Source organism: Agelaius tricolor, unplaced genomic scaffold (genome assembly GCF_023055355.1).
Source record: "Agelaius tricolor isolate 1412-34295 unplaced genomic scaffold, bAgeTri1.0.p SCAF_6, whole genome shotgun sequence".
NCBI classification, from domain to species: domain Eukaryota; kingdom Metazoa; phylum Chordata; class Aves; order Passeriformes; family Icteridae; genus Agelaius; species Agelaius tricolor.
In genome coordinates this window covers 34220586-34247996 of record NW_027269266.1, presented here as the reverse complement: position 1 = coordinate 34247996, position 27411 = coordinate 34220586, and the positions used below count along the sequence as shown (strand labels likewise).

At 35.4% G+C, this 27411-nt stretch overlaps 1 protein-coding gene across 7 annotated transcripts in view; it reads left to right on the top strand.

The window, feature by feature from the left end:
* Positions 1-27411, top strand: part of TBC1D5 (TBC1 domain family member 5) — a 318058-nt gene that overhangs the window by 172776 nt on the left and 117871 nt on the right. For all 7 annotated transcript variants that reach the window (XM_071429303.1, XM_071429304.1, XM_071429307.1 and 4 more), the window contains 9 exons: positions 1770-1878; positions 3629-3718; positions 3820-3891; positions 5782-5849; positions 10698-10800; positions 16491-16579; positions 18028-18078; positions 18172-18241; positions 23443-23615. In XM_071429303.1, the coding sequence (XP_071285404.1) occupies positions 1770-1878; positions 3629-3718; positions 3820-3891; positions 5782-5849; positions 10698-10800; positions 16491-16579; positions 18028-18078; positions 18172-18241; positions 23443-23615 (825 nt within the window). The remainder of the gene's footprint in view (positions 1-1769; positions 1879-3628; positions 3719-3819; positions 3892-5781; positions 5850-10697; positions 10801-16490; positions 16580-18027; positions 18079-18171; positions 18242-23442; positions 23616-27411) is intronic.

Below are 27411 nucleotides of genomic sequence, written 5' to 3'. Positions count from 1 at the left end.
TACGTTGTATTTAAAGGAGGCAGAATCATGGTAAACAATCTTAGGCAGCTCCCTACAGAAGGTGAGGATGTGTCGGAAACAAGGAGACAAAAATGACCAGATAGTCTTTCTGACTTGGAGACTGGGGGATGTGAGAGGAATGAAGGAAGCTGCTCTACACCATTGGAATGACTTGCTGCTCTTTTGGTCACCTGGGGGTACTGACACCTGGGAGAAGCTAAAGGCAGCCCTAAACTCTGCAGTCTAACACTGCTGTAGGCATCTCTGCTCTTATCTAGAGCACCTTTGGTTTTCAAAGTAATTAATAATCAAGACCCAGAAGTAAACACTTTTTTTTTTTTTAAGACTATGGTCCTAGCTGAAAGGTGGTGCATTCACAAACACAGGACTTCTGGTCTCAGCATGAATCATGAGTTTGTTCCTGTCACAGAGGAAGATGACCATAATTTCCTGGCTTGCTAAGTCTATCCTCTACAGTTCTCAGCAGCTATATCTTACAATTCTGTTTTTAAAAACTCACTCTCCCAACTCAGCTTAAAAGGCTGAAAACCATCTAACTTCACCTTGCATATATTTAGGGCAATTTGCTAAATACCAGAGTTTGCTGGTATTTAGTATAACCCACTCTGTGACCCTCCTTAGCAGAGTAAATGTGGTGAGATCTTAGCCTGGAGTCATAATAGTAGTTTCCCTCTTCCTGGTTTCATTTGGTCTCCCAGGGAGAAGTAATAGTCTTCCATGTGACAGGGGGAGGAGGAGATGTTCAGCTTAAGGACATGCATTGAAAATAAATCTGAAACACATTTCCTTGCACATAACCCAGCTCCTTACCTTGAAATTGCCCTTTGTATTTTAAAGTGGCTGCAAAAAGTCTGTGAGCAAGTCGTGGGCTACTAAGACTATCAGATGGCTTCAGCTGTTCTTGAGATTCATTTCAGTAGAAGTTGCAGGAAATATAGGTTTAATTCTTTTATTCAAACTCAGTAGATGGTTTGGGACAATTAATTTCCAATTGTTTCCCAGTAGAGCAGATTTACTTGTATATTAATGAGGCACAGGTGTTAGGCCCCTGGTGCCTGCATGCCTGGGAGGCATATTTAGGTTGTTTATCTAGTCAGCCATAGGTACTGCAAGGTACTCAAGCTTGCCTTTAACAGTTTATACAGTGAGGCTTTTTAATTTTTTGATGTTTTTTTAAATTTCCTAGCACCTGTTAAAATTTTAAAACTGATCATGTAGAAAGAAGTAGGAGTGATTTCAATAGTAAATAGCACTAAATGTTAAAGAAAGTCATCTTCTATGATGCTTAACTGCCCAGCTTGACATTAAGAAGAAAAGAAGGTTCATTTAAACAAATACGTCATGTGAAGAGCTAATACAGTCAACAGTGTACTTTTCTGTTGCATACTTTTGGAATAGGTACTTCTTTGTCTACAGCTGAAACATGAATGTGCTTATATTAATATTCATTTTTCTTGTTTATTCACTGAACTGCAGTACCAACATTTTAGAGGAAATGGAATAGCCTCCATAGACATTATGAATTTCAGTAGCTGGCATAATTATAGCGATCTACATATTCATTAAATCCAAAGAAGAAATGTGTCCAAAAAAACAGCCATGCGTTTAGAAGTGGTACACAACTAAATATATACATTTTAAAAAGTTGCTTTCCTCTGCTTATCCAAAATTGTATAGTGTCATATAGTCCTTAAATCAGCTAAGGCTTTTTTTTTTTGTTTAAATGTTCATTCCTTTTGCTTTTGCAGTAAAGAATGGGAAGAACTATTTGTAAACAACAATTACTTGGCAACCATACGGCTGAAGGGGATTAATGGGCAGCTGAGAAGCAGCAGGTTCCGTAGTGTTTGCTGGAAGGTAAGAAGAGAAAATATTTATTTACAGTTTGTGGTTGCAATATATCAACACATTACCTGATGCGCTGGAAGATTATTGATGCAAAGAATCATGAATTTTCCAAGAGACTTCATCCCAATGTTTTCCTACTCGTTTTTATAATTCATTGGACATTTGCTAACCACATCAAATTGCTTTAAAGCTGAATTGCAGGTAATAGCAAAAGAATCCTAGGAAAGTGTATCTTTGTGCTGGTGATATGTTTAGAATTGAGTGCCACACAGCCATCTCTCCTCTCAGTATCTGTGCAGGAAAGTCATGCACTGGAAATAGATAGGAAGTTAGTCTAAAAAATTATGGTTTTGTGGAATTTGGTACTGCTTTAAAATCAGTCTGATGCTTCTGCTAGTTGGTTTTCCCAGTGAAATGAGAAAGTGAAGATCAATCCCTCTTGTAAGGACTGGATGAAGAGGGAAGCAAGGTCTTCCAAAAGCAAAATAGCTCCTTGGGAGTTATATGTTGGGTTTTTTTGAAGTAGCAGGGGAAGGAAGAGAGAAGGAAAGCAAAGTAATATGGAGTAGCTCTCTAAAGTCCAAACAAATTTTTTCAATGACATCAAGTCTTCTGTTGTGCACTAACTTGGATAGTGGAGAAAAATTTTTCCAGTAGAGTTACTGTGTGTTAATGCCGATCATTTAAATTACCTCATTTGGAATTTCTGAACCATCATTTTGGCACAGAGACCTATAAAAAGAAATTTAAAACACTCCTTATATATGAATGAAAGAAAGTTTGAAAATTGAAGTATATGTAGCATTGAACTAGTTTAAAGTGAATGAAAATATTTTATTCAGCAAGCCCAGTGAATATATGCCACCTGCATTGTTTTACCAGTTTGCCTCTTTTTAAGTCTCTAAATTAGGAGGCCATAACTCAAAACCCTGAACTAAGACAAACAAGTCCTTCCCTGTCTACCAATTAAACCAAGGAGTGGTTTTATTTTAGAAATAAGGCAAGGTTTATTTGCTTGTCCCAATATACATTAGGGTTCTGTTGTTGAATTCTAAAATTTTCTTTTTTTTATAGTAATTTAAGAATGATTTGTCAGTACTTCTGTTTTTCAGAATTACTGTTTCTTAACACTTTACAATGTGCAAATAAAAACATTGAAAAAGGAAGAAAATACTGGGGTTTTTCCTTGCTTCAAATGCAAATAAATAGTATTTTGCACTGCATGTTTCTTTCTAAACCTTTTCAAAGAGACGTGAAAAAATGGAGATGTAGACATTCTCAAGGACTTTCTGCAAAACTGCCTCTCTTAACTGTCTTGCAGAATTCCAGAGCATGTTGCATTTCTTACATTGGGTATATCCTTCAGTGCTTAGGTCCTGCTCTGCATTTGTGTTTTGTTTTAAGCATGTTGCATTAGATCATCAGCATTACATAAATAGCTTCAAGTTTTGTGTATTTCTTTTCACATCTTTCCATATTGTTTCTGCCTTGGAAGTCACCATCAACTTTACTGTACCTGTAACAGTTTACAAAGCTTGAGTTCATGGCTTCAGTTGACTTTAATGCTTAATTTCGCCCTATAGAACTGCTGTTGTTCCTAGCTATTTATTTATGGACTAGAAAGCACTAAAACCACAAATATTTATAGCTCTTTTCTTTCTCTTTCTTTCTGGGGTGGTTTATGCTGTCTGATAGGATTTATATGGAAAGCTATGTAAACCTGATGGAACTTAATGAGTTTATTTTGTTTTGCTAATAGTTATTTCTGGACGTTCTACCACAAGATAGAAGTCAATGGATTAAAACCACTTCAGACTTAAGAACTTCTTACAGTAAGATCAAAGAAATTGTAAGTTGGTACAAAATAGGTTCTCATACTTTGGCATAGATATTAACACTTCTAGCATAACAGGAGAGGATTTGATTTTTTTTTTCCCTGTTTTTACCTAGCACATTACAAACCCTCGGAAAGCAGGACAGCAAGATCTGATAATCAACAACCCACTCTCTCAGGATGAGGGGGTAAGTTAACCCAACACATGCTACTCAAATTCTCATCTTCGTGATACTGACACAAGTGAGTTCTTGCTGAAGGAGGCAAAAGCAGGTGCTAAAATCTCCCTCCTAAATGTCCAAACTGACTTGTGTTAAGAGCTGTTCCACACCTTCTGCTGGACAACTGGAAATGCTCATTTCCAGGTTCATAGTCTGATTTTCAGGGCTTAATTCAGGGAAGGCTGTGGTAAAAAAAAATCAGTGCTGGACTATATTTAACTGATATGCTTTTTTATCACTGTATGTTTTCATTTTATACATCAAATGGCTCTAGTTTAAGGAGTGTTCAGTGGCTCTAGCTTAAGGAATGTTCAAATAGTCCATATGAGGTGAATGCTGTTAACAGAACAATGAAATACCCTCCTCTGGAAGATTGTTCAGCCTTGGACAGTTTTTTTACTACATTTTGTTACACCTGAAAAGCTTTTAAGAATTTTATAGCACATATCTTTATGCTTTACTATTAATTATGTTACCATTGTTACTATCAAAATTCTTTTTTTTTTACTATTTTTAAAATAACTTAATGCCATGAAAATAAGTTGTTTGGCTGCACTTAATAGATTTACACCTGAAAAGACTGTGTCAAATATCTCTGGTGATATTACTCCTGTTTTGTTTTAGTGATGAAGCCCATACTTCATCTCTAGAGTGGTACTGTGCTCCTTATGTAATTTAGAAGGAGAGAGCTCTGCAGCTGTTATGACTGTGCACATCATCAAACTATTCTTGCATCCATCTGGACAGAAAGTTGTGTCAAATGTAAAAGATTTAAAGCATTTCTGCTGTAGTTTGTGATTATACACAGTAGCTCAACCTGCTTTCTGCCTGTGGTGTCTTTCAGATATAGAAAACAAAGGTTAACGTGTCAGAATATGTAGCAGGGGATTAATCTCTAAAACAAAGCCACTGACCAAATCAGGCATAGGACTGAAGAACAAAGTGCCTTTGAGCCTCTGCTGTGACTGAATGTTACACCCATTTTGTGTCCTGATTTTTTCTTCCTTTCACAATCCAGCTTCTGTTTGTATCCTCTGTTCTGATGGGCCAGGGTGGGAGCAGGGACAGGGGAGTTCCAAAATGTGGTCTAGCTGCATGAAAAGAGTTGTGAATTAAAAACATACAGTGAGTACTCACTGTATGTAAGACATTATCAAAGATAAAAATATTTTTGAAGTCTAGGTTTTTTCCCAAGTTGTAGCACAAATATAGCAACTAATTAACATGGGGGTTTGTTACTTTACTTCCCTCCCTATAGATAGCATTAATTTACTTTCTCTTTTATTTCTGTGGAGCATAAGCCACCATGGCAAAGAATTGCTTACCAGGAGGCCAGAAATTTTTTTTGTCTCCACTATAACAAACTAAATTACTCCCAAACAACTTCTTATTATGGATATTGCTGCAACTTCCAATAAAGTCCATACATCCATAGAAGAGGTATGGTACACTCCAGTGATACAGACCTTTTTCCTCATGTGAACAACTGGATTTTTTCCAGTTGAATTGCTGGTTCTGATAAGTTTATCCTTACTCTGCCATTCTAAATATTCTTCCTGGAACCCAAACAAGTAACTCATAAACCTGCAGCCATCCAGTGAGCAAATGCCATGAGCCTAGGACAAGGATCCAGGAATTTGAATGCTTTTATTACTGATCTAAACTGACTTTCTCAGATATGTTTTGCTGATCACCAATATTCTTTATCTCCAATAAAATACTGATATACCTGTCTACCGGGAATGTTGAGGATTAATTTGTCAATATTTGTACAGTGATTTGCAGTACTTTGTAGTTTGTAAGCCTTAAGTATTAGTAGAAGTCTTGGTTTCATACAATTATTTTTTCTTATTTCAGAGTCTTTGGAATAAATTTTTCCAGGATAAAGAGCTTCGAGCAATGATTGAACAAGATGTGACGAGAACGTATGTAGATCTTTAAGAGAAATTTCTATATATAAATTTATATTCTGCATTTTTATGTGGTATATATTATACTGTGTTTTCTTGACTTTGGTTAGTGTAAATGTCAGGTTTATTGAACATGAATGTGTGGAAACATACATTAAATGTCTAAAAATACAACTTACATGGAGTAAAAAATGAGACAATTTAGCTGAACATTAAATCCTGGAGATTTGTTGGTATCATTGAAGAAAAGCTCTTCTAAATTAAGATATTAGGAGGTGTACTACTTGTGAAATTTAATGTAGTTTTCTGTATGAAGCAAAGAGAACATAAGAGAAGCTGAAAGGTCTTTTAACTAAATTATGATCATAATGAAAGATCGAACAGATTACTTTTCTAATTCTCAACACTTAATACAATCAATAATAAAAAAGCAGTTTGTAATTAGTAAGGGAAATGTCACTCATATGGAACTTGAGACATTCTATTTTTATTTATCACTATTCTAGCTTTAGTTGTCATATATGCCTTTTAAAATTTGTCCTGATATTACTATGATTATGTTTTCATCTTCTTGGCCCTTAGGTCATTCCTGTTTAGAAACTTGTTTGAGTTAGAACACTCAGTTCCTGAAAATATTTCTTTTCAGAGTGCAAGCATTGAGTAATATGTAAATATAATTAAATTCAATTACTGGTTTGCTACCATGTGATATTTTACTGTATTGCAAATATTTTTCTTTATAACTTGAAAAAAGTGACGATAGTCATAGATTCTGCAAATCCCAGGCTTACACATTTTCATTTACAGGAACCAAGTCATGCAGAAGAAATCATTGCAGTCTTGTTTTTGATTATTTTACATGTCCGTCCCTAGACCCATTCTTGAATGTATTTTGCCATGAGATGTATAATTAAAATCTGAGTATACTTTCATGTGCATTCTCACAACAGATGGTATTTTTTGTTTGTTAAAGGAAACAGTTCAGGATGTTCTAAGATTAAAATATATATGTATCTAAACTATAATTGGAGAATGAAAAGTTTTATGGAGGTTATGGTGGATGTAAGATTATTATTTAAATATATATGTATATACACACAAATTCCAGGCTCTCACTGTGGCAAAAGGCAAAGTAATATTCACTAATATCAGTAATAGTGACTAAAGAAATTTTCATTAATGCATTTATACAAAATGACATCAGCCTGAAACAACAGTAGTGTATATTGTGTCATCAAGAACAAAATAAGTCAAGCAATGAAAAAACAAAATTTATCAGTGACATGAATGCATTTGATAAGCTACATGCATTTTATATGTACATTTTTTGTCTAATCATAAAACATAGTATGCATTTTTACATATTCTTATGTATCTATTTATAAACTATAACTATTTTAAGAAGCAGTAAGTTCTTCATTCTGTGGCTTTAGAATGTAAAAACCCTCTCTTTTTATTTACATTCTTTAAATAAATCCCTGGAGTTAGAATTTTAAAAGTTTAAAATTAATCATTAGTTTACAATGCTTTTTATTAAAGGTTAAAATAATTATTGTATTCAATTTCCATAATCACTACTTTCTAGCTGCTATTTCTTATTTAATGAATGTTTTTATATTCTTCATCATCTAGTTCAGTCCTCCATCATCCCACTGCATCAAGTGTATAATGCTGTAGAGAGTGATACTAACTGCACACAGAGTAGCAAACCAGAGTTCCAGCTATCAAAGCAGTAAAAAAATTACTCTATAATGCTCTTGTTAGAATTCCCTGAAGTGTGGCAACAATAAACAAGAAAAGCAGCTAGAATTAGGTTCCTAAAATTGGTATTGTTTTAAACTCTTTTAAACTTCAGGATTTTGCTGTCTGAAGGCAGCTGTAATAAAGTTTGTTCGTATGTGTTTGTGTGTTTGTTCCTATGCATTTTGAGAATCCTTATCTCACTTAATTATTGGGTCTGTGAAGCCTAAATACTCTCAGCTGGGTTAATCATGCTGTAGAGTCTGTGTACCTGTAGAGCTCTAGGACACAAATCATCTCTTCCTAAAGCGTAAATACAGTTTTTGTCTGATGAAACACACTGGAGAGGTACAGTTTTCTTCAGTAATTATAAAAGGCTCCTAGCTCACCAGTATCTAACAAAACTTCAGTTTCCTAAAGTCAGGTGTAGAAATCCAGTCCATAATGTCTACATAAAAATAACAACTTCCAATATTTGCAAGTAGGAAGGGATATTGTTAAGTTAGTCCCAACTCATTAGTGATCAGTGTTTTCAATTTTTTTTTTTAATATTCTGCAGGAATAGAAATCAGCAGATTGGTAGATGCAAAAGCATTCAACACAAATTAAAATACCAGGTTACTTGTTGGCATCACAGTGTACATCTAGGGTTGCAAATGGCTAGATTTCATTACCCTCTTTCTCTCTCCAGTATTTTAAGACACTAAAATGCCAAGGGGGCATTCCCTGTAGACAGATCAAGTCAATATCTTCTCTTTTGTAGTAGTACTTTTATATATCAGTCTACTTAGTTTCTGCTTCAGGAGTAACAGTCACAGTTTAGGATGATGGAAGGAGTGTGAAGATGAGTAGTGGTGGTTGCTGGGGTTCCAAACTCTCCATCCCCCAAATAAGAATAAATGACTTTAAAATTTGCCAACATCAAAACAGCAGTGGAAAAGCCACTGGAGAGCTACATCTTTCCTAAGCATTTGGAAGAGATGGTAAGGAACAGCAATCCATTGATTATGATCCCCATCTCTGTCTGCTGCCAAATTTGTTTTGTGCATCCATTTATTTGTTTACTAGCCTGGTTCTTCAAATTTCTGTGTCAAATTCTGGCTGCCTCTGATGCAGGTGCCCCTAAATCAGCTAAAGGAGTATTTTAAAAAGCTATATCTGGCTCACACTGGTCTTCACTTGTAGAAAGCAGGGATCTGACTGCACCATTGTTTCATTGTAGAGTTGTGGTAAAACAGTTTAGGAAAATTCCCGTGTCCTTAATGCAGGCTTTCTTAGAGATGTAATTAAATGTTCATGAAAAGTATTCTTACCTTGCTTTAATCATAAAATGACATTTTCCATAAAAATCCACCCTGAACTGATAGTTCCCTCATGATCTCTTCTATTTACATTTACTATAATTAATACTTCAGCCAGCTTATTCCTGAGTTCATTATTATCCTTTCTGTTACAATCTCTGCTATTACTAGATCCTCACAGATATCTCTGTGTATTTTTGAGTTTTCTTTGTTAGTCTTCTGTTCCTAAACTTCATAGGGCAGGCCTGAATAACAGTCCTTCAGAAATAATCTCTTCAAACCCCTAAATTATGTCGATTGCCATCTGCTATAATGCACTTTTGGTCTCAGCTGTGTCCTTCCTTTACAGTAATGTGATTAGTACAAGTGCATACAAGTTTCCAAATGTTGGTCTTACCATTACCTCCAGCAGGTGCCAGGAAAACATTACACCTCTCATCCCAGTGCCTCTCTCAGGACTTCAGCATCACTGTGTTTAAGCTACAGTGTCTTCTCTGCCTTGGCTCTTGATTCAGCTCCTTCATCCAAGGACTTCAAAGCACTTTCCTAGCCCTAATTAGTTCTGTTTCTGTGCTTGCCTCTCATCACCTCTGTGAGATGACCACAGTGATTAGCAATGTTAATAGTCTTATCTGAAGTAATTTGTTCTGATTTCCTATATTGTTTCTCTGTGACAGGCTTTACAATAGCCTTAAATACATCTGGTCTAAAGTATAACATTGTAGCTCAGACCTGGGAAACTTTTTTGAAGAAATCTTATTTCAAACCATCTGATTTAATTCTAAAACTGACTATAATACAATCTTATTTCAGCACTCTAGCTTGAGGCCTACTTTTGTTGTCTTTTTTAAGTATTCTTCTGTTTTTCTTTGTCCAACTTTACCATTTCCTTTCTTTTTAGTATTCTACCTTTTCAGATTTTATTTTTTTGCTATGTATTTTATATTGCTCTGTATGGCTGTGGAGCAATGTGGTTTGGGACATTTGCTTTATGAAACATTTTTTGCCATCTAGTTACTTCTTCAGTAGCAATGAAAACACCTTTGCTTGTGCACTTATTCTAATTTTAACTAGGTCCTGCATAACTATTCTATTTCCTGCCTCCAACAGTCAAGGAGCAGGATGCACAGGTGAGAGTTGCTTCAGAGGAGTTACAGACTGGTAATATTTATATTTTCCAGTATGCACGTAACAGGATTTTTCCAGAAGCCTTTTTTCCTTATTCTCACACATGTTCCACTTCATTCTGGTTCACTTAGGGTATTTACCCAGGCAGGTTATTTTATAACTGTAAGTTTATTTGTAATAGCTGTTAAAGACAGTGAGATGTCTAATTGTGTTGTATTGTAACAGATACCAATAAGATATTCTCAATCTTAGGATACTGGTTTTCATGTCAATTATGAGATATTTAAATAATCTTGCCATTAAATGATAATATTTTTTTCTAATATTAAAGAAATACAGAGCCCTTGTGTATGCATGTCATCTGACATACTCTAATCCATTCTTCCATTTCTTCCATTGTATTTCATTCTTGCAGATGTCTAGCTTTAATGAGATTAAAAGGGATTAGTTATTGAAATATAACTGTGATATCATCATACCTGTGTAGCAGACTGGTGCATATTAAAGAACAGTGTTCATCATTTCGGTTGCAAAACAAATGTAACAAGTAGTTAGAAGTATGTAACCCTAGCAGCACAGAGCGGTGGGAAAGCAGACAAGGGAGATGCTCTTACCTAAAACCTCTTTTAGAAGACCAGCAACTGGCATTCTGTGCACTCTATTGTTCACTCTTGCTGTATTGCTTCATTTTCAGCTTTCCTGAAATGCAGTATTTCCAGCAAGAGAATGTAAGGAAAATTCTTACAGATGTTCTGTTCTGCTACGCCAGAGAAAATGAGCAGTTGCTTTATAAACAGGTAATGAAAATACTGTACAGGTGGCATTCATTGACTCAACATTTTCTATATGGATTGACAATAATGTAGCTCTGTTGTATCTGGAGTTGTATCATAATGCTGAAGTAATCAAAGAGCTGCTTGTCAGCTGGTTGGTAAGTAAGCTCATTGAATAACATATGCTTTCTCCTCATAACACAGTACCTTAAGTTGTTTTCTTTAAGGTTGCTAACTTTTCTAACTTCGAATTTCTTTATAAACATCTTTTTCTTTGTCATTGGTTAAGAAAGAAAAAAACCAAAGAAAGACTTTCTCTGCTTAGGTAAAGAAAATACAGAGCAGGATCTAAAAAGGTACTGAATAAACAAAAAGCATAGTGTTTTCTGAAATTTATACCAAGTTTACTATTTTAAGTTTTATGTAATATTTTAAGTTCTTCCCCAAAGTGCTAAAGCCATGCAGTATGTTAGCAAAAAGATCTTCATCTAACTTTGTAGCATCCAAGAGCAATGCAGCTGACAAAATCCTCTTAAATGAAGGATAAGTAACTTTTTCAGAGTTACTTGAAGAAGAGTCTGCTCAAACCATTTTTGATAAAATGGTAAAGAAAGCCGAAGTTGTACTAAGTCTGCATCCACAGAGTTAGTGAGTTAATTAATTCAGCATTTGTTCTGAAGGTTTTGAAGTAACTATAAACATGATATTGTATTCATATAGAAAGACCAATATGCAGAGTATCAACTGAAGCATATATGTATTTGTTTCTTTACACAGTTATCTGTAGGCTGAGTAGAGACTGACAAACCGAGGGACACTCTGTGTGCTTGGACAAAGGATAAACTGTAGAGGAGCCAACATTTAGGTAGATAGGAAATTTGTCATGGCAAAAATACAGAGATTCAGTAAATGAAGATTTTTATAAAACAATATGTGCTTTCAGGCATGGTCGGTGACCACTCTGTCCTCAAGCCAGGGAATAGGGTTGTTTCATGGAAACAAAGGGCATATGAGTTGAAAGAACACTTACGCCTGAAGAATTTCTTAGGGATTATTTAAAAAAATGGACTATATAGCTATCAAATATATGAAACGTTATTTCTCATGTTTGACAGTGAGCAAGGAATAGTCTTGCATAAGAACAATAAAAATGAGATCTAGGAGCTGTGTTTTGAAGGGCACTGCTAAAAAAATACTTAGCAGTGTTCAGCCTCCTCTTTCTAGTGAATATAGGCCAGAGTACTGATGATGGGGAAATGGAAGAACACATTTGAGCTAATTTAGTCTATCATTTATTGAACAAGAATATTATTTTACTCTTTGATATGACTTAAAAGGACTTAATTACCCTCTGCTCATATTTAAAATCCTCTTGATTCCTTAGCAAGAAATAATACCTTTCTATATAGGGATGGAATATTTAGCCAGATCAAATTTAAAAAAAAAAAAAAGCACTGCGTTTCATCACAAGCTGTTAAAGCTATTATTTTCTACTAGGTGACACCCCGTTTAACATAGACCATATTGTTAATAGTTATGGGATTTTATTGAATTAATGAGACTGTTATCATGTAGTAGAATGTCTTGCTGAGTTAATTGAAACTGCAGAGATTATATAAATGGTATTAATGAACTTTGACTGCCTGATGCCTCAGCTTTAATAAAGACTGCTTGGTGGGCTAAATGAACATAGGCAGATAAAAGAACAGGTTCAATTTTGTGAGCCTACAGGCTGTTGACAAAGAAAACTTCTTTACCTCTGTTTTCAACTAGTGTGCATCAGTAGTATGGTAGTTCCAGGAAGGGATTGCTACAGGATTAAGAGCAGAGGAAGTGCAGAAAATTAAACTAATTTGGATCATGAAAAACTGTTGATTTAACCTCTCGAAGTGTGTTCAGTATATCACCCAAGTCTTGCAATGCTGTGCCATGTCCACAAAATAGTAAATTATAGTGGTTTTCCTCTCTTGTTGTGGACATGTGTTACTTTTATTAAGAGCTGTGTTTTTTCTTACCTCCTTTTAAAAGGGTGGGTTTGTTTGGTTGGATTTCTTTAAAAATAATGCTCCTTTTAGCTTGTTAGTAAGATCCTCCTTTTTAGTCCCCATCCTTCTCTCTTGCTAGAGAACATTTTTTTCATGACCATCATTACCCTTCTCTGAATTAGCTGAAAAGAAATGGTTTATAGTCAAGAGGATATGTTTTTTCCTTCTTTTATCGAATACCTAGCTAGTATTCAATAAAAGAAGGAAAAAACATATCCTGACGTAGTGTTTTTACCAGACTCATGCCCCACTTCCCATAATAATAATTTTCACTACAGCAAAGCCTAGCATATTTTTGAGAAAATAATGAAGGTTACCATTAATTTACCAGTAGCAGATAATCTCCAAGTTGTTGTCTCCACAGTGACCTGAACACAAAGCCTGGATTAAGGAGCTTGTCTTCATATGCAGTTTCCATCATGGGGACTGGTCCTGTTGTCATCCATGAGAATTCCTCTGTCTTATTTGTATGACCACATACAAAAGATACAATTGCCATTGGAATGATGAAACTTGGCCAGTTAATGAAGACTGATTTTTTTGTCTGTCAGCATCTGTCCCTACCCAATGTTATCTTCCAAAATATTTGGAAGAAGTTGTAGATCCTTGACAATTTGCATACTTACAACATTCTATTGAAACTACTACATAGCATCAGCATTACAAGAAGCAATCAATAATGTTTGTTTAATATGCATATATGCATGCAAGTTGTCTTTGTTGTAGGATTTCTGGGTTTTTTGGCCAGTGTGGAGGAACATTTTATTTGATGAGGAAGAATATATTTGTATCCCTGGTATAATGGAGTAGAATGTTGTGGAGCTGTATTACAGTTTTTAAACACAGAATCTTCCCTAGGATCACTGAATTTTTAAATAGCAGCTGTAAATGTAAAATCTAAAGAGCATAGTGTATTGTACTTAAGAAAATGTAGAAGCTACCCGTAGAGCTCTTCTGTAAGACTGGTGACAAAATTCTGGTCCTAGTTACACTGAAAGGAAATAGTGAAAATTAAGCTAAATCACTAGGCTAACTATTTTTTGTTCATGATTTGATTGCCCTTAGAAAAGTCAATATAATTTTGAAATACATTGATTCACTTGTCATTGTAAGAATACTATAATTCTGGTTTTCTTTCTAAACCATAGACTGTATTATGAAATCAATATTTTGTTGTAGCTGGGAACTGTCATAAAATTATCTGAGCTCTGTCAACTTATTTATTAACACTAAAGAGTTTTAGTAAACTGTAGCATTGAAAAAATATGTGTATGCATATTACACTGGTAGCTTTTCTTGCCAAGCTAAAAATCTCTAAACATTTGAAGTACTCTTGTAACTGAAAGATCAGAGGTATCTTTTTGAAATCCTGATATTTCATCATCTGTTTGTTTTGGTTTTGTTATATGTGGGCAGCCACATTATGATTCTATTTTATTATGGAGTTGATATATTATTATGTTGGAAGAATGTGTGATGTGCTTTTATCTTTCATAACTAATTCTTATTTTATGTCCTCCTCCTTTTTCTTCTGCTTATATGTTTACAGCTTAGGTGGTAGGTTTTTTAGATAGTCAAGTTTTCTGGCATTTCCATTTCTCCTATTTCATGTTTAGTATATCAAAATAAAAGATTAGATGTGGAACTGTTAATTAAGCAAGGGCCGTATGTGTGAAAGTATAACCCTGGTTATTTCAATCTTTTTGCCACTTATATATTGTCTAATCCTGGACCTTTCTCCTTTGATATGACCATAATATTTTAAGAAATCTAAACTTGACAATTTGTAATCTAACCCATTTGTGGTGTTTTACATCAGCTTCTGAAATCAAATGGCTATATTTGGTTTATTTTGTTCTTCCAAACTGAATTTCTCATTAGGCTTCATCTTTTAAATTAGCCCCTAAAGGTTCAGAAATAGGAAGGGAAAGAAAACATCTGAACTGCAGCCCTGCCATTGAGGCTCTAACAGTCATCTCAGTCCTGAAAAAATTACAATTAAATTTCCTAGGATTTCTGTTGATGGCATACAGAGAGATCATCAAAACTATTGTCAAAAACTGCATCCAAGCATACTCAAAATAGTGATGTAGAGAAGGTTTCCACATCTACCTCTCAGGTCAGTTGGGACTACTTAAGGAAAATCCCCATTACCTCCAATACAAGTTTAAGGGTTTTGGTAGTTAGTGGATGTGTTCATTACAAATGTAGCTGATAAGATAACTTACTGGTGTTGAACACTTCTCAGGTGCTGTACGGAATATCAGCTGAGGTACCAGCAAAGCAGCAGGGCAGCTCGCAAGCATGTAACACTTCCAGTGTTCATGTCTGTGCATCACTGAGGGGACTGGAAAAGCAAGTGCAGAGGCTTCCTACCTTGGAGCTGCACCCATTAAAATTAGAACAGCTCAGGTGACCCATCAGCTGTCATGACTCCTGACAGCACCTGAAATATTGATGTGCTTGTGGACCAGCGCCAGTGCTCCTTCTGCAGCAGGATAGATTAAATAGTCTACCTGGAACCCCTGTCTGCCCAGAGCACTCCCCTGAGTGGGGGCTGAGGCTCCACTAGATGAAATAGTTGCACCCTTGAACTGGAGCAGTCCTGGCAGCAGGTTCTTCTTCCGACAGCTGGGCAAGGACTCCATCCAGAGCCATCCAGGGGTAGCCTGGGCACTTGGCATCAAACCCCCTGCTGTAACTGGTAGTTTTGGGCAGAGGTCAGGAATTCCCTCCCCTTAGAGTGATCTGTGTGTCCAGAGGCAGACAGACAGATCTCCATCCTTCATCCCACATCCCTTCCATCACCAAAGAACTCCCTTCCCTTCTTTGGGCTGATGCCTCCCCCAGCCTAGGGCCTTTGTAGCTCCTACCTGCTGTCCTAGTCCCAACACTGGGATCCAACTCTCCTGGGTGGCCCAGCCATGCTTCTGACTCCAGCCCAAGCCCTCAACTGCCCACCCATGTTTTTTGTTTGGATTCCTGCCTATTTCTGTTTTTTCTGTATCTTAATATAGATTACATATATAAGTAGTCCTCTGCAGTGGAACAGTACCAGGTCTTCTATGCATGGTGTTTAATGAGTTTATTTTGAATATTGACATAACAACTTATAAAAAACTGAAAGAGAACTGAAAAACCCCAAAACCTCATTTTAATTCTTATGTCTTTAGAAATTAAAGTTTTGTTTTCTTTCCCAAATAGCTACCCTTTTCTCCTTTGGAGCCTACTGTTACACTTTTATCTATGGTTTTGGAACATTACAAAATACAAAATAATTTTACATTTTGCAATTTTTCTCTATTGCAGATCTCTGTACTGTAGATCATTATTATAATTATCATAAATAAAATTCATATTTATGAACACAGATCTTGAAGTAAACTGCCAGGTGCAGGGTTGCCTACCATTGCCAATTTGTTGTGTGTTGTGTTAGAAGAAGGGAGACTAACTTGTTTCTGTATATTCTAGAAGAATAAACACTTGGATTTAATCAGAATTTAAGATAAAAGCCATTGATTATGAAACTGTTCTGTTAACAGTGTGAATGAATGTTCATGTTTTTAGTTAGTCTACACCTAATATTGCTGTCTGCCTTATGCTGTGCATTAGGAAGTATTATATGACTGGAAAACCTAAATATACTTTTGCTTTTCCTTTTATGTTTAGGGCATGCATGAACTTCTAGCTCCCATTGTCTTTATCCTACATTGTGACCACCAGGCTTTTTCACATGCCAGTGAAGCTGCACAACCAAGGCAAGCATTGTGTTTTATTTGTATAAAAAGTGTCTTTCTTTAAAAAATAAGTTGGCTGAACTATAGCTTATAAATATGTGCTCCATAATTCTTTGTTTATAATTCATAAATTAATATCAGAAATCATTGCATCTTTGTGCTTTGATGGGAATGTCCTTATTTCATCTTTCCTACTGCAGCTTCTGAGATTTAGACACTGGCCTCATCACAGACACTGGCTGGTGAAAAAATAGGGAGACAAGAAATCTAAGGAAAACCTTAATCTCAAAGCTGACATACTTACCTGTGGTTCTACCTCATCCTTATTGCCAGAAGTTGTTTTGTTTTTTGTCACTGCAGAGAGTAGACAGATCAGTGAGCTCCACTCATAGAGTAGACATCTTACCACCAACTCTCTTTCCTCATATCTTAAAAGGGGAAATAATCATTGAAGACAAATTGTTGGGATTGATATTTCTTTCATCACCTGCAGTGTTGTAGTTGTGATATCCAACTATTCTTTGACTGGGGACTAATATTATGTTTACCTATTGATCCTCCATTTCATTCAAAAGTGTGTATGTGTGTATGCATGCAGTCATACTCATACATATAAAATATTGCATCACATGGTTGTCTGCTTTTATTCTTGCCCCATATGTAAGGCTTTTGCTTTTATTAAAAAAGAAAAAAGAAACCAGTTTCATTCTTGTGATATTTAGGACATTTCGTTTGGTTTTTTGCACACTGGAGTCCAGCAGTGAATAAAAACTAATTTAATTATGTGTGCAATATCATATAACCTCTGTAGGTACCCCGCAACGTTACTGCCCAAAGGGAGTTAAGCATTAAGATGATTATCTACAAGTGTGTGTTTTTATTCAATGTCTGTCCTTAGATATCCTAAAATTACCTAGAAGATGCTCTTCCGTGCTAAACAACTTAAAATAACCATGTGTTATGTACAGCATTCTGTTCCATCCCCACTGAAAAAGTAGAGCTAAGCAGCAAAGTAGATGGAAAAGAGGTGCTGTCACTGATTAATTGCTGTTAAAGTACAATAAAAATACAGGCTATTAAAACAAAATAAATTAATGTTTTGATACTGCATATTTGACCAGTAACCTTTTTTTTTTTTGTTTAGGATAAACAGTGATAGATTGTGCAGCAATCAATTATTCTAGATCAAGCATATTCAAATAATACATTGTGACATTCAGTAATTTGTTATTTGGAATAATTAGATGGTTACTTCATTGTAGTGCAGACAAGGCAGCTAATTTGTTTTTGATCTTTATAAAAAGGAAAGACTTCATTTGTTCAATGGAGTTGCTCTTTTTAATTAAAAAGGCTAGTTTTCTCATTTGCACTTTATATGAAAGTTGGCTTATAAATACATAATACTACATGGAGAATGCTGACCAAAAATAAACATTCACATTTGGATTGTTCACTGTTGCCTTTTGCAGTGAGGAAATGAAAGTTCTGTTGAATCCTGAATATCTGGAACATGATGCCTAGTAAGTTTTAACAAGTTTCTTTACATTTAATTTGCTCTTATTTGTAATTGACACCATTATCTAACACCAAGTTTCTGGGTTGTTCCCTTTCAGTGCAATGTTCACACGTCTTATGAAAACAGCAGAACATTGGTTTTCAACTTTTGAACATGACAGTCAGAAGGTAAATATTGCTTTAAAATTTACTTACTGTGCTTTTAAGCAAATGTGATTTTAATATGATTGATGTTCTTTAAAGCTAGCTAGACATCTCTTAACTTGGTTAAAGCAGTCTCAAACAAGTTTACAGTCTTTAAAGGTTCTTCAGAATTTGGTCATAAGCACTTGTGGAATGTCTTCAGGTGAGAGTTTCCATCTGTTGAAAGATCACGTGGTAATCAAAAGCCAAGTTTACAGACACAGATTTTTCTGTACGTAAGTCATGTCCTTGCATAGGATTTGAAAGAGTGCCTGTCATAGGCACTTCTGTGTGCCAAAAGCCCTTTATTTACTTTAAATAAATACCTGTAGGTAAAGTATTAAGGCATGAATTATTTTCAGCTGTTTACAAACAATTTGCTTTGAAACCAAAACTTTACCCATAGACTGTCAAATGTCAGGGTGTATCTTTCCTTGACATAATCACTCCATTTTCTTCATTTTTTTTCTTAACCTTAGGATATTCAAACAGAGGAAATGTCTGTGCCTTCAGATCTCTGGTGTATCTGTATGGACACTATTGACTTTAGTATGTTGCTGCTTTCATAAAAAAGCTTTTGCAGTGTTCTAAGTTTAGTTCTAGAGAGCCCTCCTTTGCAGGGACCTTCTAGACACCATCTAGTCCTTGCCCGAATTTTTTCATTCATGGCAGAAAGGACAATTTGCTCAGTCAGTTGTTCAAGATTTCCTTTGGCAACTTCTTTTCTTGTCTCTTTCCATCTTCATGTTTCTCTTTTACTTTTAATTCAGGAAAATTATTTGTGTGATGGAGCGTATGTGTGGAGGCTGTAGCAAAATATTATTAACAGTGTTATGGGTATTGCCAAGACTTTCAGTGTATTATATCCTAAAAGAGTTGGTGTCCCAGCTTAGTTTCAGTTTGATTCATTTCACTATTTTTCACATGGAACATGGGGAGAATATCTAGAGTTAACAAAAATTTCATGAGAATTCAGTTGGTTATGGATGTCCATATGTGTGCACCTAAACCTATAGTTGCAAACTGTAATTAGGGAGTACTGGTTTGAATGGTGGTTTTGTCAGTCTAATGAAGTAAAAGTTGTTCACCGAAGACTCATTTAAAACCATCTATTTCCTTTAAATATTTAAAATATTATATATTTTATCAGATATGGAGCATTTGTGTCTTAGCCTAAACTATCTACAGTTATAAATTATTTGGATTTTTATATAATTTCAGTAGCTAGGGATAAAGCATATGAGATACAAATTTTATGAAGTTACTACATAGGCACTTTTATTTCAATAACAAGGCTATGAGATATGTTTCTCTGAGTGTAGCTTTTCAAAATTCAGTGTATTCAAATGTATTTGTTCCTGTTTCTGTGACAGAGGTGGTAAAGTCTGAGGTTGAATTTTATTCCAGAAAATAAAAAGGTCTGCCTACAGATTTGCAGTGCTTGGGTAGAAGGTGAAAGTTTACATTGCCCTTTGCAGTCCTTTCATGGCATAAAAAATTAACAGAGCAAAGTGAATGGATTAATATCTAGTTGTTTGTTTTTGTTCTTTGCAAACATGTATAATCTTTAATAATCCTTTCTTGTACATATGCCTTTTACAATCATGACTTTGAGGGTTAGCTACATAGTAAAGTGTGAATCTTCACAAAGGAAGCAATGAAAGCATGTGCTCTGAGAGACATGTTACATTTTACAGCCTCTAACAGTTGTTTCCATTACTCCCAATTGCCATTAGAGGAGCTTCTCCAGCTACTCCATTCCCTAGTGGTTAATGAGAGAAATCTGTCCTCAGTTTATACTTGTACTATGTCCTAGCCTCTCTTTACTGCTGTAGCATTTGTTTCCTAAATGCATGAATATATAAATTGTATTAGTATCGACTACCAGCCATTCCAGTTCGTGTTGTGGTAGGTAATGTTTTGTGACAGCACTTGGTGACTCTGTTCCTAATACTTTGCTGAAGTTTTCAGCTGCATTTCACTGGTATTCATATTTAAACTGTTCTTAGGGGTGAATCTGGTGCTCTCCTATAAACAATGCAGCACATTCTGAGCCATCTCTCATTTTTTCTTTCTATGGTGAACAACATTCTTTTAGTATTGAACATTTATTTTTCATAAATGTTAGTAATAGATGACTAAACACATGCACTCAAATCTTTTTGCAAGACCTGAAGGCTCACAAAAAGAAAATGTGTGTTTTCTCTCACATGGCAGATAATAATGTAGTGAGTATGTGCAGGAGCACAATATTGTGTTGTCCACTTGGCTTAGGCACAAGCGCTGTGAGTCATTTCTAGTTAAACATTTTGGCGGCTTAGTTTTATTAGTTTATTTGAGCATCTTTCTGCTTGGGCTGTTTGTTTCACACCAGCTATGTGATTTTTGGAGCAATTTCAACTGACTAGAGGTATTGTCATTTTCTCAACCAAATTGCATGAGAGGAGAAAACAGACATGACTTTGTTGCACTCTAGTCTTCCACCGAGCTTCTTGGTGGAGTACACGGAATCAGGAGGCATGGACAGGCAAGGCTGAGTTATTGGCTGCAGCTGCTGCCTCACAGATTCTGTCATGCCTTGAAGATTTCTGTTAATAGGGTTAATTTCTGAGATGCTGATAAACTGCATTTTGATGGATACCATTTACTTATCTCCTGCTTTTAGAAAAGGCAAGCCAGCTTATACTATTGGATACACTTAGCCATGTTTGATAGTCAGTCAGTCTGACAGTCAGCAATGTGTCAGTGCTGCATTATGCCAAGGTGCACAAATGCTGCAACTGACAAATAACTCCAATTTTGGCACAGTGGAAGCTTGCATTAGTTTTTGATATTCACAATCTTTCCTCACTTGAGCCAGGGTTTAATAATCTGTCTTGTAATTTGTAAAGATGGCTTGAAACCCACAGACAACTAATGGTGTAAAGACTAAACTGAGTAATAGCTAGTCTTTTCATATTACAGGTTCACATAAGCAGAGGGATTCTGATGTTGAGCTTTCCACATAAGGTTTTATTCCTATGATAAAGAAAAGCTTAAAAACACAGGTCTTCAGAGTCATCAGAGTTCTGAATGCATGAAGTGGTGAAGCTGAAGTCAGTTTGAATAAACCACAATAAAATTTATACCCCAGATGTGTGCCAAATGACAGAATGTGCACAGTCTACGAATACATAGAGTTACAGACTTTTATGATTGGTTTCAAAGATAAATCCATATGTTTATGAAAAAAATTAATATAGACTGACATTTAACATTAAGGCAATATTATCATGTCAAGCTTTAAGAGTGATTTTCTGTATATAAGAATACTAGTGGATACCTAAAATATTTTCAATATTTTGCACTCTTGAATATGATCAAGAAAATAGTGAAATGGATCTGAAATTATGGGAATATCCATACAATGCAGAAATAAAATTCGGAGTACAAAGAATGCTGCCCAGCTTGGTCAGAAAGAATTTACTAGAATAATTTTTAAAATAAGGTAGGAGAAATACCTTTCTTAATGTACCTGCAGCTGTGAAGAACTTCAGTATTTAACTAAGTAACAGCATTGGCCTCTAAGACACTAGATGTTTTATTTTAAATTCCTGTTTGTTAGAATAGCAAAGATTTTGAATAAATAAAAGCCATGTCAGTGAGCTTTATTTGACAGTCTGAGGGCGCTTTTGTCAAGTGATTTGCTGGAGTATCTTAAATGAATATGTCTTGGTACCACAATAGCATGGTTAAACTACCACACTATAATAGACAGATCAGTCCCTTCGCTGCAATTGCCATAGCAAAGCAACAATTAAGCAGATTTTAAGATACAATTTATAATCAATCAGGTCCTTAAATAGAAACATATTACCTGAAATCACTGTTGAACATCCTACCATATTTTCTGCAGTACGGAAATCGAATAATTAAGAAAAGGTACTTCAAGCAAACACAAAAATAGACTCTTTGGTAGACATTATTAAATGTTCAGTGCCCATTTTATGTTAAACCATGTTGTAAGTGATTTTGAAATAACCAAAAGAAATGACACTGGGAATAGCTTACACAACAAAAATAAACTTTCTTTGTTATTGAATGTTAAAAATAATGCTCTTTTCATAATATTGGAACAAGTGAATTTGTATCTAAACAATGTAAAGTGCAATGAAGCCTCCTGAAATTATAAACCCTTTGAGCTGGATAATGATTCTCTATTAATATAGTGAGCAAAAGTGTAGAAAAACAGCAGCTGTTTTTTCAAAGTGAAGCTTTTGGGTCAGAGGTCATGATGACGGATTGTGGCAAAGTCATTGGAAAATTCTTCTCTTCTTTCTGTTCCAATTTTCCCTGTTTTATAACCTTAACATTGTTCCTAACAGATAATTTCGCCATTTCCCTGCCCTCCTGTCTTTCTCTTGATACGTTTGACTTGTCCTTTTTTATTTTTGCTTCTCCTTTTTATATGTTTCTTATTCAGTGCAGTTCATTACTTGCTGCATTTCTTTCTAGCATTCTGTCTCTTTTTCAATAATACTTCACTGTTTTGCAAGAAGAATGAATTTAATGCAGTTCGTGTTCAAAGATGCTAATACTCCACTGGTTTTCACTTGAGGTGTGTTGTGTAGCTCATGGCATAGTTTGCACAGCCCTCAGGTCCAACCAACTGCTGTCTCATTGTTCTATTTCTTTTTTCCTTTAGAAGTTTCTGATGCTTTATCAAAGCTGTGTAGGTTTTAAGGTAAAGCCACCAGATTTTCTGTGCTAGGGAAGCCTGTTTAGAAAGGATTGTTTCAAAATAAGTTACTTCCTATTTGGTATGCAATTTATTGTCCTCTGAGGGCATATATTCTCTACTGAGTTACCATTCATCTGCTTTATTCTGGACTGACTCAGACTGCTGATATTAAGGCTAAAATAAAGCTGTCAACACTTTGTCAGAGCATGAAAAGTAAAGCATGCACGTAAAAATTGATGTGCAGAATGACGGGCACTCCTTGGCACTCCTGGGAGAGGGAATCCCACAATACCTTCCACAGAAGTGGATGCTTGAGATTCCTCTTCTGCTGTAAAAGAAATGAGTTATTACTATGTTTATTTGGAAGCCAGTGTTTGCAACAAATGAAATCTCCTGCACACAATCCCTTTAGATGGTAAGGCTTCATGGTTTTTTCTTTTTTTCACCCTGTTATCTGTGTCTGCAGGAGAAAGATGTGATGGTGACACCTATGCCCTTTGCAAGGCCACAGGACTTGGGGCCATCTATTGCTATTGTAGCAAAAGTAAATCAAATTCAGGATCATCTGCTGAAGAAACATGATATTGAGCTGTACATGCATCTGAACCGACTGGAAATTGCTCCACAGATTTATGGACTGTAAGTGTTTGCAAATCATTATTTCATTTAATTCCTTGGGGGTTTTGCTTCACTATATTAGGAAATTTTTTCCCTTAAATTTTGGATTAGAGGAATGGGACTAAAAAGTACTTATCTCTTAGAATTTACTTGTTTTGCAGCGTTACAGTAAAAGCCACCCTACTGCTGCAGCTGTGACAGTGGCATTTCCAGTGCAGAAAAGTCCATTCAGCTGCATATTAGAAACCCTGATGAAGAAGACTCCTATACTTTCTGAATCAAGTACAGAGTCTGCTTGGAGTTCTCCTGTAAGAATACATGGGATAATAGGACATAAAAAACTATTAGCATGAGTCGTTTGTTTGCTTATCACCAGTTTAACATCAGTGAACTTTTCCCTATTGTGTATGGGGTTTTGGATGCTGCTAATACAGGGCCAGTGGTATGTTAAGAGTAAAGGCATAGGTATAATAAACTGTGTGTGTACAGAGTCAGCCCAAGTATTCCCTTTTCCATGAAGCTGCTTCATATCCAGTCAGCTGATTGTGTATTGAATACCCCCATTCCAGGGGGGATCGTTGGGCCAGGTGTGACTTTGGATGTGGCCTTATCTATGTGTTTGTGCAGCACTGAATCCAAAATATTTATAGCTGCTGTAGTCAGTCTGGCTCAACACAGAGTGTGCCATTTGTGTGAATCATGAGTAATGGTGAAATGACCATGGTTTTGAAGAAGAATTTTGCCTTCATTGTCTGGGATTCTAGAAATTTGATTCGTTTTGATCATTCCTTAAGGAGTTGCAAGCCATATATGCCTTTGCAGGGGCAGAGAAAATTACACTTTTTAATTTTTTTTGCAGTGATTTAAAGTAAGATTGATTTTGCCTTAAATGAAAACAAAAAAAAAGTTATAGGTGTGACTTTCCAAATGCAGTTGTGGATTGTAACAACTCAATAGAAATTAAAGAAAGGGAAGGAAAAGGTGACTGTGTAAATGTCAGGCCATAACTGCAATACTTAACACTAAAGTCTAATTTGATGTTACTGTAAAATGAAAAAGTGCTGCAACATAATATACTCTCAAGAGAAGAGTTGAGCTACTTAATAATAGCTTACATTAGGAAGTAAAATGTAATTCTACAAATCTTACTTAAATACACTTTATAGGTATGAATTACCTATGGGGGAGGAAAACAAGCCAAGTAAACTCAAGTACTAAGAGGACAGATTGTCCTATTACAATATTTTTTGCATAGTGTGTTTTCTTAATATCTTCACTATTCTGGAAGAGAAAGCAAACGTCCCTAATAAACTTCAGGGGTAGTAATGAATAAGTAGACTGTATAAATATCAAGGAAAACAAAAATACACTGTTTCATTTATTTAGACTTATGAAAACAAAGAGAGAATAAAATAAGTTAAACTTCAGAAATTTGCAAACAGATATTTTGGGGCAAAAATAATTTGAAATGTAGGTATTCACATCAGTTTAAGATTCTGCCTTTCAGTAAGAGAAATAATTGGAAGAAAAAATTATATTTTAGCTGTAAACATAATATTATAATAACAGAAGAATGATTCAGTCTGGTGTGGCATAAATAGAACTGAATCTGAATAAAGAAATTTACAGTTAAGAGAATGAATTATGAGAGAGAGCTTCAGGCTGACTATCAGGAAAACCTTACTAACAGGGAGCTGTTAGACTGTAAAATAATATATTAAAATTAACAAAGGAAAAGACATCAGGATGTTTTAAAAACAGGCTTTGAAAAGCTCTCAGAAATGGGTGATATCATAAAGACAGAGTCTGCATTGGTAGAAGAGGAAAGTAGGTTACCTGTGAGGTCACATCCTTCTCTGATTCCTGATTTGATATGGACAGGAGAAAAAGAAAGGGAAAGGGGCATGACTGTGTTGTATTATTCTCACCTTTAATGATGTCTGAACTCTTCAGAGTAGTAATTTCCAGTAGTGAGCCCACTGACAGTCTGAGACACTGTATCTTTTCCTGTATTTAACATTTCTTGAAATAGAAACAGCATTTCTTAAACAACATTGTTTATCAATAATTGCTTAACCTAACCAAACTGCAGAATTCATCTGAGTTTTTTGTTAAGGTTTATTGTTTTGCTGAAGATTTACCAACAATAGATATTCATCTGTCAGCCTTGATACCACTCATAAAATATACAGATGGTAGAAGGAAGACTGGGAACTTTGCTCAAAAGATATTATGGCATTCCTAGATCAACATGAAAGGCTTGTATTTAGTAGCAGTCTACCCTAATTTGCACAAGTTATAAAGTTCACTTATTTAAAATTTAGCATTTTATACTTTGCATCCTTCTATAACCTTCTGGGCCAACACAAAAACAATTCTTTGCATTTTTGTACAGTTGATTCCATCCTTTGGTGTTTTCAAATGCTTCTTTTTATTTTTCAAACACTAGCAAGACTTGTTCTTCTGGGAGGTCAGGTACCCCAGCTGGTTGTACATTTCCATGTTCAGAAACTGTCCTTTACAATAAAATGTGATTATACACTTTGTGAAATCATGCTTACCTGCTTACAAGACCAAGGCATTTCAGTATGTGTGGTACAACTCATTAATTTTGGTTGCTGCCCTGTTTTGAAGTTTTAGCTCAAAGCAGTAGATCTCCTTCTCTTCCAGAGTGCAGCAGTGAACAGACTTCACATTCCCTAGCTGTCTCATTCCATTGCTGATGGGGGAGGGAACCCATGTAGGTACAGCAAGGTATACTGGGTCCTGGCTGTGCCATGCTTCCATGCTCTGGAAGTTCAAGTTGATGTCACAGACAGCAGCAGCCTTAGCACAGGAATTTCTGCATTTGGAAATTTTGAGACTGCGCTTTCATTCACTTGCAGTCAGCACTGCTTGTCCCTCTGATAATTATTCAGCTGCTATTAATATCAGCTGAAATGGAACTAGCAATACAGAGATAAAGGGGTTTTGCCTTATCATTCCTCAGTCTTCTTTCTTTGCCTCGTCTCTAGCCTGGACGCCAAGATAATGTTTTGCAGAATAACATTGTTTCACTCTCCTGGTAGTACTGTGAATAGTCTAACCAAACTATAATAATTATCTAATCATACCTAATTTTGTACTTTGTAAAGTCAAGTACAAGAATTGCTTGAAAATAGAATGGAATTGATTACATTAATAGTTCAGTGACATACTTCCTGATAATAAACCTTTCTCTAAACAAAAAGAAAAAATTGCTAGGATTGAACATGAAGATTGGATATTCCGAAGAGGTGACAGATTGAATATTCAGTTTAATTTTAAAATTAGAGGAGTTAACAATGATTAATGTCCTAGATTAACTGGTACTCTGATATTAATTTCTTTGACCCTTACATCTAATTCAAGTTAAAGTACAAAATATTGCAAAATGATACTGCATTTTCCACAGTGACCAGTGTTTGCAGGGACAAATTAAGCAGGTTAGGCTCTCAGCTTGAGAAACGACAGGGCTTGACAAAAGTCTTTATATACCTGTAGTTTAGGACATTATCTTCCATTTAAAGGAATTTGGAGTAGGCAACTTCTTTTACATTTCACTGAAAAAATTAATCATTTGGAAATGTCCCACATAATATTATTACCACTTTATTTTATTTTAGGTACTGAGGGAGAACTATATTGCACCAGATTAATTTCTCATGGAACTGCATGCAATAAGTACAGCTAGATCATGTAAATATAAATATGATACAGTTGTATAGAAATAATACACAGAAAGACAGTGACAAGGTATAAGGATAAAAAGCTTTATTTAAGAACAAAAATTAAATGT